The sequence below is a fragment of the Papilio machaon genome, chromosome 8, assembly GCF_912999745.1.
Source record: "Papilio machaon chromosome 8, ilPapMach1.1, whole genome shotgun sequence".
Taxonomy (NCBI): Eukaryota; Metazoa; Arthropoda; class Insecta; order Lepidoptera; family Papilionidae; genus Papilio; species Papilio machaon.
In genome coordinates this window covers 6,262,207-6,278,618 of record NC_059993.1, presented here as the reverse complement: position 1 = coordinate 6,278,618, position 16,412 = coordinate 6,262,207, and the positions used below count along the sequence as shown (strand labels likewise).

General features: G+C 32.2%; 1 protein-coding gene across 3 annotated transcripts; it reads right to left on the bottom strand.

The window, feature by feature from the left end:
* Nucleotides 1–4,556: 4,556 nt before the first annotated feature.
* LOC106720108 (probable E3 ubiquitin-protein ligase HERC4) lies at nt 4,557–15,859 on the bottom strand. 3 transcript variants are annotated; one of them, XM_045678847.1, is made up of 21 exons: nt 15,529–15,859; nt 15,124–15,295; nt 14,587–14,823; nt 14,133–14,289; nt 13,631–13,739; nt 12,616–12,747; nt 12,093–12,275; nt 11,778–11,801; nt 11,318–11,389; nt 10,731–10,919; nt 10,249–10,428; nt 10,006–10,140; nt 8,173–8,331; nt 7,340–7,516; nt 6,974–7,240; nt 6,539–6,716; nt 6,117–6,295; nt 5,773–5,964; nt 5,316–5,458; nt 5,018–5,126; nt 4,557–4,852 (listed from the first exon to the last, which is right to left on the bottom strand). In XM_045678847.1, the coding sequence occupies exons 1-21, from the start codon at nt 15,592–15,594 to the stop codon at nt 4,700–4,702; spliced, it is 3,213 nt and encodes a 1,070-aa protein (XP_045534803.1). In that variant the 5' UTR covers nt 15,595–15,859; the 3' UTR covers nt 4,557–4,699. The 3 variants fall into 3 exon arrangements, with proteins under 3 accessions (XP_045534803.1, XP_045534804.1, XP_045534805.1); XM_045678848.1 differs by lacking the exon at nt 11,778–11,801; XM_045678849.1 differs by lacking the exons at nt 11,318–11,389; nt 11,778–11,801.
* Between the last annotated feature and the right edge of the window lie 553 nt (nt 15,860–16,412).

Below are 16,412 nucleotides of genomic sequence, written 5' to 3'. Positions count from 1 at the left end.
ATTCTCTTTTTATTTAACTTCAAATAACTTTTATATTCATAAACGTACATTTATTTTCCTAATAAAGTTTTTCGACAATCGCCTGATGCATTATAACTAGTAGTCGCCTATTGGTCGAGTCGACCTTGGACCCCTATTCATAATTAAAGATTTTTTTTATTATAAAAAATAGCACTATGCACTTCTACGCCACTTCTACGTTAATTTTAACCGGGTCACACTTTGGTAGTCCGAGAAGTTTCATTAAAATGAAGTACAAAAGTTTTCGCTTCAAGCATTTAAATGATACTAGCTGTCGCCCGCGTGGTCCGCGCGGAATTTAAAAAAAAGCTTAATTCGTAGCCTGTGTTGTTCCAGACTATGTTTTACATCTATGCCATATTTCAGCGAGATACCTTAAGCCATTCTGGAGAAACTTTCTATCCAACATTCTATCTAGACATTAGTGTTAATATTAGTAAGAGTAAGATTTATTTTGATGTTACGCGATCTTGACTGGACAGTAAATATCTCGATTTTGTAAAATCACCAAGCTATTGATTAATTCGGACAAGACCTCCGGAACTATGATTGCCTGGTATACATTCTAAAGATGGCAATGCAAACTACTGGGACAGAGATCTCAAAATGGGACGATACAGCACAAGTCTGGCTTACTGCAACCACACGAACCAGTTTCTTATTAGTGTTTATATGTTATCAAGATACTCAGTGAGCCTAGAATGTTAGGTTAACGATCTAACTAGAAAGAAAACGACCGCAAATTGTGCTGCCCATATGAGATATGTAGGAGTAAATTTTATCGATCTTTTTTTTATGAAAAACCGAGTCTCACCAATCCAACCTAACGTTAAGTAGCAATCTGATAAGATGATAGTACGCACTATGATATTCAAACCAATTCACTGGTCACATGTTTGTCATATAATAACGCCTTGTAATATGGACACATGTGGATTCTGTATAAATTCAGTTGTAATACGTAAGCAACCCTTTGTAAAGATGTCAAAGACGTCATCGTTTGTTCGAGATATCTTTTTTGCCTTGGATTTGGGCCAGGATGTTATTTATAAGAATAGCTATCGCACCTGTCATCTCTTATAATTTCAAAGTATTGACCCTCGTAGTTTTCTGCGGGAATTTGTTTGAAATCTATTTTGAACAAACACTAAAATCTTTTTATAATTCATCACTTTGCCAACAGGAGTTTTTGAACAGTACATAAAATATAATACAATATAGAAAATAGGAAGTCGTAATTAAGAGTCATTGGAATTGTATTTTTTTAGGATTTACTTTTAGAGGAAAAATTTAAAAAAAAATTGACAAATTTGATTTTAATTACATTTACCAATATTATTGAAAGTGCCAATAAAGGAACCAGCAGACACTTTGTTGGCAATTTGGCAATGTCTTATGAACTTATGATATTTTTGTCGAGAAAAAAAACAAAAAAAATATTTACAAAAATATTTTAATATACATAACGTCGCGTACAAACCACACCTGAGCACGGAGTCGGGTGCACGTATAAATGCTTTACAATTACAACAGACAACTAGCAATGCTACGCAGTGTTTGTACATATCGAAAAACTCCTAAAACGATATCGACCCATACCAAGAAAAGAGTTACATCTCACCTGAGATATAACTCTTTTCGTGATACGTTGATATATGCATTGTCAACAAGCTCACCTGAAGCGGGAGGGCCATAGTATCACAGAGTAACTACATACAGACAACACAATGGCTACATCAGAAAAGGAACAATTTTACAAGATTATATTCTGTGAGGGTAAATTGTCTATGTACTATTTTGCAATCTCCTTTTTATTGGAAACAGAGTGCAAACGATTGCCGATTTGAGCAATAAATTGTAAAAAAAAATTAAAATGTACACAATTATGTTTACAATTTTATATAATATTTGTAATGTAGTACAAATTAAATCTTTTACTTTTAAACAAAAATGCCTAATACAGTCGCAAATTAAAATATTGTTATAAATTTTCATAAAATGTTAAAATAATTCTTAAGAATCGTCAAATAGATAAGTTTCACTCAAAATCAAGCCACCATTCCACTTCTCAAGTTTTTTCCTGTCATTTCTCGCTTAAATGTTGATACAAATAAATGCAGATTATAAACAATATAATAAGATAAAATTAATTGCGTTACAAAAATATTTTTAAATATTATTTATACACAACAAACAACAATGACAAATTCCGTTTGCTAATTAACCGTGGGTTTCCGAGATCAAAGTATCCGTTTAAAACATACTTTTATCTTGTTTTATACAGACTTTGGTCTCAGAAACCTACGTTAAAAGTTTCAACAATTATTTGAAATTACTTTTATTATGATTTAATTATGACTGTCTAATTATTTATTGTATAATTACAAAATTAATATAGTTTTATTTTTATTAAATATTTAGATTCTAAACAAAAGACAAGTTAAACAAATTATAATAAAACAATACAATACAATTAAATAAATAAAGCGAATAAACATATTTCCTCAAAATAGATTGCATATAATATTTTATATTAAATATAATATATAATTGAATAAAGCAAAAATAAACCAAAAACAATATAGTGTTTGTTAATAAATTTTGAAACTTTATATACATAGGTATTAAATCAGAGTTCGAGAAAATTTCCTACCATTTCTTCCTATAGTAGTTTTTTTTACAAAATAAAAACAATGCCTGTATTACGTATAAAAAAATATATTACGGTTAAAAAAATATTTTTTTTTTACAAAATTTACATACATTACAAAATTTATAATATGAAGATTGTACGCAATAGGTTTTAAAGAAGGATTTTTTGTTCGTCGCAGTATTATTAAAAAAAAGCATGCAAAAATTTGTGCCCGTTGTAGCAACAGGTTATAGGCCGTATTCCATATTCCATAAAGTTCAGTTTTGAATGTATGTTAAATATCAATTAATATGGAGTGAACAAAGAAATATACTAAACTACTGGTGTGTTATTGTCTTATATTTTATACACTAGTTTATATCTCTCGCTGCGTGTTTATGAAAATATATGTAATTTTTTCATGAAAACACAAATGTAAAACAGAAACAATATTACATAACTAAAAAATAAAAACTGCTACATTAACGTACATTTAATCCGGTCTCGGCACAGACTAGTTTAAAGCCTTCTTGAGGCTGAAGGTCCTTTTTTAGGGCTCCTGACGGGATCGCGGACTAAAGCGAAAGCGTGCCCGTGGTCCCGTCCCGATGCGTTGGAGGAAAAGAGAGGTTTAGTGGGTATGCTTCCAATAAGGAAGAGAATCTCACATAACTACCTCGTCCCTTCCGTGGCGCGGAGTATGGGAAAAAAAATATTCCTCACTGAAAAAAAAAGAGGCGAGGGCCTCCGGTGGGCTCCAAACTAGGTAGTGGTAGTTTTTATTTAGTAAACTAAATTTTATAATGTCTCACGATAGTTTAAACAATTAAACCATAACTGAACATGTCAAAAGAAAACCAAATGCATATATTATTTAAAAACGATATGTTTTAAGTTTTAACATAATTTATAAAAACAATTTGACTGATTTAGGTTTTACATGATTTAAAATGTACTTTGATATTTATGCGATATTTAAGCACAACAACATATAATTGTCATAAATTCCCAAAAACACTAATGGTAACAAAAAGCTAATCTATTCATCCTGCAGACATTCTATAAGTTTATAGGTGCATAGTTTATAGGGGGCAAAAGTAATTAATCAATTTAGAATTTAAGTAATCGTGAATTGTCGTAGCAAATGTATAGGAACACTATTGTTATCCGTCTTCTTCAAAGGAAAAAATGAGAGATAAGGGAATATTGTTGTGACACAAGTGCTACTACAGTGGAGACTCACCATAATATCAAATTATAGATAAACAGCACACTAAGGGTATGTATTTAGTTGCACTAGTCAACATTTCAAACATCGCTTATTTCGTAAAGAATCAAAAATAGTATTTTTGCAGAGCGTAACCACGATCTCATCTGATGTTATTCTATAAGGATCTTAAGGCAATTTATTAGCATTGATAGAGGCGTCTATTTTAAGAGTTACCAGTAAGCAATATTTAATAACTACCGGCATTTTGCCACGTTTGCAACAAGCTATTGATTTGTAACTTATGACCTAAGTTCTCGTAGTAATTATTTTCTACATGACAACATTATGAGCGATTTTTATGAATTTTGTAATTATGAAAATGGCAACATTAAAACATGCAGTTGCTGTTCCCCTATTGGTCGAAATATGACAGTTTCAAGATGACATTGTTTACATATTTTCCGAATGCCACAAAATCCTTATAGGTATTAGATAATTATTTGTACATGTCAATATCGGACGAGAAAAACTGCAAACGGCAAATTATTTTGATTCATTAAACGCGTGGTTATAAAAAGACTAGTTATAGATAACTAGTCATCTGATAAGAATAAAAAAAAATACTGATTAAATTAAAGTAAGTCTAGAATTTCTACAACAAACCGATAGGCTAACTGATTTAAATTTGTAGTTTAAAAAAAAAATCTAAATAAGCTTATTGTCAATTCAACTATCTAACTGTCTATTTTTGATTCAATACGATACATTTTACGACATAATAAAATAACAAATTCGTAATCGAATTAAATTCGATAGGAGTACCATTTGTATTGTGTTCACACTAAGGAGAAGCCTTGCGTCTGTTGTATAGCTTGCAGGAGATAGTACTTAAGCCGTTCTTTGGTGTTGTACCGAGGTAAGTCGAGTAGATTGAAGCAAGTGTGGGCTACGGGATAAAATCTTTCATCAGCTACCGGCTGTATTCTGATCTGAAATAACACAATATATATTTTAACACATGCAGTGCTATTACCATTTTTGTGTAATATTGCGAAGTGAATCGAATGAATTAAAAGTGTTAAAAGCGAGCCACATTTTTGTGAAAAAAAAAATTATTACACAAATATTTTGTTGTATTTGTTTAATATACTTACTTTGATATCTCTCATACCCTGTATGGGAACACGATCACTGCCCGTCAGAAACAGAAGGAATTTCTTTTTATCCTCTAGAGATAGCTCATGGAACACCTCCCAGAACCATCTGTAAGTAAAATATAATGATAAATTCCTATTTATTTGAATCCAGCTCTAATAACATTTTCCCTAGTAAAAAAATACACGAAAAATTTGTTTACTTAATATTATCAAATATTGAAACTGCATAATATTTTCTATATTGAAACTAATTAGTAGAAAAAAAAATGTAAAAATAGATATATGAAAAATGTACCTAATCTGTGGGTCAGTAGAGGTGTAACCATTTTTATATTCACAATTGTTCTCAAACATTTCCCAGTCGTACTCCTCGTTGCCGATCACAACAGACATCAGCTCGTGTGATCTGAACAACTTTATAATCCTACCTCCACACACCTGGAACAATCAATATTTTTATAAAAATATTATCTATTATAGTTTTCAGATATTGACGACTCTTAACTTCGCTAGAGTCGATGCGTAGTTGCAGAGGCACCAAGTTATTTGAAAAAAATAATACGATCCTAGATTTTGCAAAGGGTTATGGTCATAAATCAACATGAAAACTATCATACCTTCTAAATTATTAGTTTCGGAGTTTATCCTAAACATCTTGGTCTCATGACACGGTATACAATGATATAAATATTTTTTTTTAGGTTATATGTATTTTGTTTATTGCAAAAAAAAATAAGATACATAATATTTACCTTCTGGAATCCTTGATCGAAAGCTTTGAATTGATTGAGCACAGATTTATTGAGCAGAAAGTCTACGTACAACTCCACATACTCCTCCTTGTTCTCGTGTGTGACGGGAATGTTCTCGCCGTTCTCCTTCAGATTGTGAACTTGTATCTCATCGAACACAATTGTGTTCACCGCGAAACATAAACTGAACACCTTAAATATTTAAATTAAAAATTAATATCCAAAGTCTAAATATTTGAACTATAGACAAAGTAAATTTGCCACTGCTATGGTTTATATGTATGCTATCAGAATATAGAGTTGTTGGTCACATTTATGACGTAATAAAGAAATATGATACAAACCTCCTCGACATCTTCATCTGGATACTCTAACAAACTCCTCAAACTGTTGGCCAATGTTGGATACAGATCTGACAGATCGTCCAACATAACTGACTCTCCGAGCAGTTTCTTGTACAACACCAATGGAAACGGTACATATATAATTATAGAATTATATATAGCTAGACCATATATTGCACCTGGAAGATAAATCATTCTGTAAACACCAACAACTTATATATTTGTTTCAAAACAACTTTTTGTTTGAAGGTATCTCCAAAACAACTCAATGTATCTTGATGAAATTTGGCACAGATGTAGAGCATACTGTGGAAGAACACATAGGTTACTTACTAAGCTTTTTTAATTCCGCGCGGACGGAGTCGTGGGCGACAGCTGGTACATAATAAACTTTATATGAATAATTATAAACAAAAACTTACCAATCAAATAGTACATAACATCATCTTCAAAAGGGTTGTTGGAGAACCATATCATATTGGTCTCCTCGGACTGCTTGAACATGCCGTAGACTGGGTCGAAGATCTCCTTGAGTAGCAGCATGAAGAACTCCTTGCGCACGCCGCCCGCGTCCTCCGCCTCCTCGCCCACGAATTCTACCTGAAACAAGCCATGATTAATCATCCTTCCTAACTGAGACAAGGTTTTTATTATGTATACGGCTACTTTCTTCCTTTCTTTTTAATTTTTTCTGATGGCTTGAGACGAGGCATTTATCCAGTAAAGAAAATTATGTGAAAAACAACTCATGCAAGACAATGTTTTGGATCTTTTGATATTAGCAATTAATTACACTAAAATTTTCTAGGACATTTTTTTAGAAAACATTTTAACAATTACAAAAAACCAATACATACTCTAAGAGGTTTCTTGAGCTGTGACGTATCATGGCTGCTGATCTGCATCATGGTATCCCTCACCAGGTGGTTCCTCGACACCGTGAGGTTTAGGAACTGGTTCCTCTGGTACTCGAAGGTAGGGTCGAAAAAGAGGCGTGTCAGTATCTGCGTGGCGGCTCTGCTGATGGCCATCTGCATCTGCACTTGCTGATCTATCTTCAATAGCAATGATTTACATTGCACGTCGAATAAAAACGCGTAGTTACACATGTGCGGTTGTGACGACTGAAAAACGTTAGTTAGTATATAGAAATTGAAAGAAATAGAGGAAAGACAATCTTTTGAAGCCACTTTATAACTTTTTTATTTTCTTTTTTTACTCACATCCTGATCAGCAAGCCAATGTATGTAATCCGTTGCAATGTCCACATAGTCGCATAGATCTTCTATATAAAAACATTCAGCTGGAATTTTGGGTTTCTTTGGATTCACGAAATTAATTTTATTTAAGAATGATAATGCATTCAAAATCTGCACTATACTGTGAGTGAAAGATAACTTCTGAAAACAATATCATTTTTTTAAAACAAAATGCAGTTGAGAGCTTCTTTCTACCAGGTTTGTAATAAGTAGATTTTTTCTATGGCTTTATTTTGTTATAAATAATATATCTTTGGGTCAATGAAATATCTATAAAAGCATAGAGTTTAAAAATAATTAATAAAAAATATGTGTGATAAAATTTTATTTTAATCAATTAATTTTTAAGTCATTAGAAGTCAAATTTAGATGTTTGATTTACAAACATCTAAATTTGATTTCAAAAGCTCAGCAGCAGCAGCAGCAGCTCTCAAAAGTTCAGGTCACAAGTACTTGTACCGTTGATCTGCGGCTCAACAATTAATTTCGCAGCTTACAGATCATCGAGATGTACTATAGCTAAGTGAGCTGACGAGCCGCCGCGAGCTGTCTGGTGACTAGCAGTTTGCAACTCGAAACCCAAATCTTATCTCTATGCTGGTAAAAATTGAACTGGAATGAGAGCTGATTTTCAATTCATCAATTTTAAGTTGAGTTGCCCATGACTATTTAAATTACATCAAAAATATACAGTTAACATCTTGTATAATAAAACAAAAAATGTCCTTGACCTTATCAACGTTTTAAAATGATATGCTATCTTTAGGATACTTATCAAATGATAAACCTTATCGTACCTTATTAACTCGCACTACAGTATGTAATTCGTAAACAATAACACTCTTAAATATGTCCACGAGCATTTCAAAGTAATCAGTGGTTTGCGCTTCCCACCACATTTGCACTATCTTTTGTGGATACGTAGCTAATTTGTTAAATGCTTCCGCAAATGGACCCTGAAAACATAAATACATACGAACATAAATCATGTGTTAATAGAAGATAAATTATAGTATGTTTCTTGATACGTTTCAAATAAGAATGTGCTATAACCCGCACCATATTACTACGTCATAACCTCAAATCAAAAAAATAATTCTGCGAGTTTTAAAATTCGTTTTCACACAAAGATCGTTTTGTTTAAATATTAACTCATCAATGAAAAATATCTAAGTAAGTAATCATTTAAAGTGTAGTTCTTTTCATATATCTTGGCAGCTCAAGGTTATGGAATCACAGCGCAGTTCCTTCCCCTCACATCCCGCTACGTCCCAACACAACATTATGTTCTGAGCAACGATTTGCACGAACTGAAGAATTAAGATATTAGGTCCTTACATATGAAATTGGCGTTTTTCGTACTGGCCACTTTAATCACGAATTTCTCCTCTTTGGTAAGGAATTCCAAATTCAAATTTGTACAGCTATAGACTCATGTATTTGTGGTTCGATGACCGTCATTCATTTGTTTTTTTCTTCTGTTTTTTTCTGTTTGCGTCACTCATTTTACAAAATGGAAAACTTAAAATATCGCATTATTTACGAGTACGAGTTCCGCCGTGGCACTAGTGCTGCGGAAACGACTCGAAGGGTGAATGATGTGTTTGGCGGTCGTGTTGCAAAAGAAAACACAGTTCGTTTTTGGTTCCAACGTTTTCGTTCTGGAAATTTCAATCTGCAGAACAAGCCCCGTGGACGGCCTGAGACTCAAGTTGATAATGAAGAGTTGAAGGCTATTGTGGAAGCGGATCCATCGCAAACCACGTCCGAGTTAGCTCCAGGCTGCGATGTTAGTGATAAAACTGTTTTAATTCACTTGAACCAAATTGGGAAGATTAAAAAGCTTGAAAGGTGGGTACCTCACGAATTGACTGAAGCAAACCGGCAAACGCGCGTCGAATGTTGCGTTACATTACTAAACCGGCACAATAATGAAGGTATTTTAAACCGAATCATTACCTGTGATGAAAAATGGGTTCTTTACGATAATCGGAAGCGCTCAGCGCAATGGTTGGATCCTGGCCAGCCAGCCAAATCCTGCCCCAAGCGAAAATTAACCCCAAAAAAGTTACTTGTAAGCGTTTGGTGGACTAGTGCCGGTATTGTTCATTACAGTTTTCTCAAATCTGGCCAGACTATTACGGCTGATGTCTATTGTCAGCAATTGCAAACCATGATGGAAAAGCTAGCGGCTAAACAACCTAGGCTGGTCAATCGCTCCACGCCACTGCTGCTTCACGACAACGCTAGACCACACACTGCGCAACAGACGGCTACTAAATTAGAAGAGCTTCAATTGGAAAGTCTAAGACATCCTCCGTACTCGCCGGACCTTGCTCCAACAGATTACCATTTTTTTCGAAATTTGGATAACTTCTTGCAAGGGAAAAAATTCAACTCCGATGGGGCAATCCAAATCGCCTTCAAAGATTTTATTGATTCCCGTCCGACTGGTTTTTTTAGTAAAGGGATCAATGAACTACCTATGAGATGGCAAAAGTGCATAGAAAATAATGGTTCATACTTTGATTAATTAAATATATTATATTAAAAAATATTCGACTTTTTGTTCCTCCCATACAAAACGCCAATTTCATATGTAAGGACCTAATATTTGAAAACGACTATACCTGTAATTCAGGATGTCGACGTGGGTTTCTCATCTCATGATATAACGGTAATATTAAGAATACTCGTAGTACCTCTGCGTCAGGGGGCGATGCTTTCATTTTTTTTATTATATTCTCGGTTAAGTGAGTGAAAATCTGTGAAATAAGTTTATTTTAATAAAGTACAATAGATTTTTTTATATTTATATAAATTAAAATATAGTCAGATAAATCAGAATTTTTATCTATTTATTTCATACTTACAAGATTTTTTATAGATGTATTTTCAAATCTGCTTATAAGTGTGAACGCTTCCTCTGCTCTCTTCAAATCGACGCCAGGCACTTTGGTGTTACAACCGAAGTGAGCGCTGTTCGCCTGCAGGAAGGAGCCGTTCATGCAGGCCAGTGAACCAAACACTGTCTCTAAATATGCCATCAGATCCTGCAAAATAATATTAGCAAACATTCAGAAAATTTTAAAATAATTAACATTAATCAACTACATAATTTACCTATATAATAAGGAAAAGGCAGAGAGTAAAACTTCTTGTCATTATTTAAATTAGGCATATAATCAAACCCAAATACATAAACAAACATTTCTATCCTGTCAATTGGTCAAAAATAAGAGAATAATTTTGTGAGTATGAAATAATTAACAATGGCTTATTTTAAATACGGGAATGTTTTTTTTTTATAACAATAATTTTATTTTAAGCAACAAAGTAATAAAATTTCACTTACTTGGTTGACAGTATCATCATCTTTAAACATTTCACATGCAGCAAGTCTCGGCAGTGTGAGTGTTAGGATCTGTTTTTTAGCGTCAGGCACTCTAAAGTCAGACAGAGTTTTATCGTTGCTCATTATAAGAAAACTGTGGTCACCACCCGCAAACACTTTTATTGGACCACTGAATATATCCGATATGAACTGTTGACAAAGAAATACAATAAATGTATACATTATACACAAAAACATATATAAAAACATACACAAACATATATTATATTATATGAGATTAAATATAGTTCCTATATTTAAATACTTGAACAATTCTAACACATGCTTTTTGTTCAATTTATAAACTTGTACTATAATACCTCGCATTTTTATGTAACCTATATTCAACGCGTACGTAAGCTAATATGTTAATTAACTAAGAAATTTTATTATTTAATTTTCAACAGTGAATTACCAAAAGTATTTTAACCTGTCTTTTAACTTAGGGCATAAAATTAGAACAAAATAAACTTATAAATATGCAAGCATTAACAATTTTACATTAAATTATTTACGTAATAATGAATTAAAAATGGAAATAACTCAACGTCAAGTTTAGAGAACCGCCCGCTGCCTTTGCTAGAACTCCTAGCCTTGTCCATCTTGGATTTCTTCCGGGGCTATGAAAAGGATACCAATCCGTTAGTAACCACTTTTTTAGATATTAAATAACGGAATAACGGAATTTAATATTCCGTAAAGAGGACTTTATAGGATTTAAATAGCATCCCACAAAAACAGCCCAAAGCTTAAAGGCAGAAAAACAAATATCGAGTTTTTTTATCACTACTACTACAACACGGTCTAAATTTTTTTTTAACCTAAACATTACTATTTCAACTAACTATAAACAGAAATTTTTAGTACCTAATTAAGAAGCAGTAAGGTATTAAGTGTAGAACTAGTTTTATTTCAATAACTATAGAGAAGAGAGACACTAGTGAAAAAATAAAAATTACAAATACCATAAGCATTAACTGCTACAAAAACATTAAGTATGTTATTCACCTTACTTTGTCCAATATTATCAGTCTGCAGGGAAAAAAAAGAAAACACGGTTCATTACATTTTACTCAGTAATACTAAATACTAAGTTGTTCACTCTAAGATTAGTATCAATTACCTTCCTCGTTTCCAACATAAAGACTAAAAATCCGGAACTCCGATATCAGTTTCAAGTATATTGGCTGTGACCCAACGTCAGGTAAACCAAATAATCATTTACCAATTGTCATTCATAAAATCTTATCTCTCAGTTCTATATCTATTCCAAGTTACCATAAAATGACTGTATATGACAGTTAGTGTATGAATAAAACTGACCGGTGAATCATCATTAGGTGTGAAGGGTACCGGTGTGGGTACCAATGCGAAGGTCATGTGAGGGCAGCCGAGCTGACCGCGAGCGCCGTACCCGCACGCCAGGATGCGGTCTCCGACTACGCACAGCAGGTGACGGCGCCCGCTCGCCACTTGTGTCACCGTACTACCCATTAGTTCCATCACCTAAAACAAATACAAAAAAAAAACTTGACTCTATGACACTTTAGAAGGAATATGAGTCGATTGGTACCTTACACAACTTACATAGCATTAAGATATCCAAGGATTTATTAAAAGCTATAAAGATTTTCTTATATTATATGAATAGTGTCCTAAATATTTTCTAAGGAATTATTTGAAAGGGCAACTGTACCATTTAAGTAGGTACTTTATACCCTGTGAGTGTATTTTGAGATATTTTTTAAATTAGCATATCACTTAAAAAACTCAATTTTGGCCATTCCTTACACGAGCAGTTAAAAAAAGATTCAATACTTTAGTTTAATAGGTTAATTTAGTATACCTTCTTAGGAACTAACTCGTCTCTGGTGGTTCCATGACCAGTCTGACCATATTCTCCTGAGCCGCAAGTAAACACGCCTCCATCTAACGTCAGAAATGCTGTGAAATCTTCGCCGCATGATATATGACACACCTACAAGAAAAATCTATATATATAAAAGAAAGTCGTGTAAGTTACACTATTTATAACTCAAGATCGGTAGAACAGATTTAGCTGAAAATTTATGGGGAGGTAGGTTAGAGCTAGGAGACGGACATAGGAACTTTTTTATCTTGTGTGCATTTTTTTATTCCGCGCGGACGGAGTCGCGGGTAAAAGCTAGTATTTTATATATGGTTAACATTCGTATTTTTTTTACAAATGATGAAGTGATTTGGAACATTTAATAATTTAAAGTATCAACTAAACAATGTCAAACTACAATGTTTACATCTTTTCATTCAATCCTATTGTATATGCATGCAACACAAACAACAATGGTACTCATGTCAAGGTCATAGGTAAAAGGACATAAGAACAACTTCCCATACAGATAATTCACATATAGAAAAGGTTTAGTATGATTTCCCAGTGTAAAAAATTATTGAAACTTAAATCCACTTTTCCATACATTAAATTAATTCCATTTATACCCATCACAATCTGTACATCAACTGTCTCAAAACAACCAGAATGAAAATAATGTCTTATATTTCACTTACTTTTTGTCATTTGTATCTAAAAGTAATCTTACTAATATTATAAATGTGAATGTTTAGATAGATGGATATTTACTAGAGAATATCTCCAAAACAGCTAAACGCTACTAAATGACTACCTTTGATCCCGGAAATAGTTACATTCCCTGTGGGATAAATTTACAAATTTACTTGATAACTCTGCAACTGATCAACACATCTTATTGATTTTTTTGCCCAGATATAGAACATAGACTCAAGTAACATTTGAGATACTTTTCACTCTTTTTAAATTCTGCGCAGACAGTGTTGCAGGTAAAAGCTAGTACTATTATTACCTTAACATTTCTCAATGTTTTCAAATGTGTAGGATAATATCTATTCTCTCTGTCTTGTAGGCCTAATTGTCCATTACTATTTTTACCCCAACCAAAAACTGCACCGGATCTAAAAAAATATATATATTTTAGAGTGATTTAAGTCAGGTCACTTCTTGATAAAATGTCTATGTTAAAAAAAACTTTATTGCAAAAAATGTCCTAAAAATAAAAAGGGTATTTATTCATTTTATTGAATAAAAATTTACCTAACTATATTAAATTACTATTTCTTTTACTTTAGTAGTAATTTTCAATTATTATTAATTAATTATTATATATTAATATATTAACATATTTTGTAATTACTTAATCAGTATATATAAGAAAATGAAATAACTGAAATTTGAAATAATGTAGAATCAAATAATTAATGTTGTCATTTTTTTAATATCATTACTTAGCTTTCTTTGTAAATTAAATTAAATATTTTTTTAAATTTAATCACTAAAACATAACTTACTTAGATAAAACAAATGTGTGGTTACTACCACAAGCCACCAATGCTATAGGCACACCAAACAATGATGTAATCTGTTGTGGTGTGGTTTCCTTGTTTGTCATATTTCCCAACCCACATTGTCCATAACTATTTGCACCCCATGAATATAGATCACCATCTACAATATACATAATAAAATACAAGAAAAAGTAATGAACATTTTTTTATCCCTTTGCTAAAATTAACTTTGAATAATCATAATTTACATTAATTAAATCCCCATCATCATACTTTGATTAGACACTTTTTTATAAGTACAAATTTTAATCAAGGCTTTATCTCGCCTTACATGTTTAACATATACTATGTTTGAACTTTTAAAGATTTGTAAATGGGCCTTATAACATAAAACATCATTCGAACAATAAAATGTAGCGCTAACAATGGGTCATAGTTTAAAATAAGATCAACTTACTATTTGTTAGAGCAATTGAGTGATATGATCCGCATGCAATCTGTATTACACTTTTTGCTGCAAGGAACTTAATAATTTTGGGTTTGTCTTGAGCATGAGCACCAAGATTGCTCCCCAGTTGTCCCATACTGTCCGAACCCCAACTGAATGGCTGGCCCCATTCATCTAGCGCCATTGAGTGCTGAATTCCACATGCTACTGTTGATATTGTACAGCCTTTGAAAGTTTCAACTAAATCTAAAAAGAATTAAACAACTTATATAATTACTAAATACAACAATTAATAGACAATCATCAGTTTCAAACCTTGGTTAACACATTTAGTGCCACTGAGTCTCTTTGCATTCTGTTTGATATTAAAAAATGTTGTAGAGTTGAATATATTAACTTACTACTATGATATAAAAAATTGCCAAGTCATCTTGAGCTTCAAATACATACATTTGTAGAATTTTATTTTTGAAAGGTGTTTGAAAAATATAATTTTTCTCTAGAAGTATAATTTATATTAACTACATTTTGCGTAGTTACTAATACCTGGGGTTTCTCCATCACTGCTTTGTGTGTGACGTCCAAGTTGGCCCACATCATTGCTTCCACAAGAATACAAATGTCCATGGTTTGTTAGATACAGGGTATGGAATTCTCCAGCAGCTACAACTTGTAAATGATTGCTTTCCTTCCATTTCGATAATGTTGGTTTTATAACCTATATATTTAGTGCAGAGACGAAAAATATAATTTAATTATTGATAAGTGTATATGGTAAGTAAATTTCAAACCTGTAAAAGTTATTAAAATTGTAGAACGGTCGTATCGGTACTTATTTTTAATAATCTTTTTTTTTTTGTTATGGTTAACTAAGGAAATTCTGAACCATAAATATATTGTTTTACTATGAAAAATTGCCTTCAAAAGAAGTTAATGTATATGAGGACTCACCAAATCTTTTATATCTGCTCCATTTATATACAACTCATGATGAGTTGAATTACCCCAACAAAACATCTTTATTCTTCAGATTTCAAAAAAGTAAATTGAATGGATTTAACTATTTATAAAGTAACCTACACAAATAATATTGTGAAATCATTGGAGATAAAATTGTGATAATTGCTGAATATATTGTTGACATAAAAGAACTACCGGCGAATTTTCTGTAACATTGTACTGATTTTTCTATAATCAGGTATTTACCGAAAAGTAATGAATTCGGAATCGAGAACAATCTCAGTTTTTCAGATTTTCAGTCACAAACCGTCCATAGAGCAGAGTAGGCATAGACATTTGACATAGATTGATTACCAGCTGCACCACAGAGTCTCTTAGACCATAGCCTGATAACTATAGGTAGATCAGACAGATTTCGCGCATAGTATAGTTATGGACCACGTAACACAAAACAATTTAATTGGTCGTAAGATATTACTTCTTTATAGTTCCCGCCCGTTATTACACAAGGGAAATCAATTTAACAAAAAATTAAAGTAAGAAATGTAAATTAAAATAAAGAACGCAATGAAAACATTGGACTCAGTAAAAACAAGTTTTGACAACGGGTCTAATTTAGGTTACCAGATTTGTACAAGATAAAATATATGTCACATATACAAATATAGACGATTTGCAAGCTACTAATAGGAATTGAAAAATGGTTTGTTAATGTAACAATAAAATGTCACAAGTATTTTGATTTTCATTGTATACTACGGACCCGTTAAATTAATATACTTAATAATCCTACTAGGGAATTGTTTTTGTAATAAAATGGTAATTTACTGATTATGTACTTTCTAATTATATCATAATTTATTTTTTGATACAAA

Bases quoted from the DNA above. Each gene is read 5' to 3' on its own strand.
- LOC106720108 (XM_045678847.1), bottom strand. From the start codon at position 15,594: ATGTTTTGTTGGGGTAATTCAACTCATCATGAGTTGTATATAAATGGA. The intron at 12,276-12,615 runs GTATACTAAATT...TATTTGTTTTAG, and splicing joins ACGAGTTAGTTCCTAAGAAG to GTGATGGAACTAATGGGTAG. The intron at 4,853-5,017 runs GTAAGTATATTA...GTGTTATTTCAG, and splicing joins AGGGTATGAGAGATATCAAA to ATCAGAATACAGCCGGTAGC.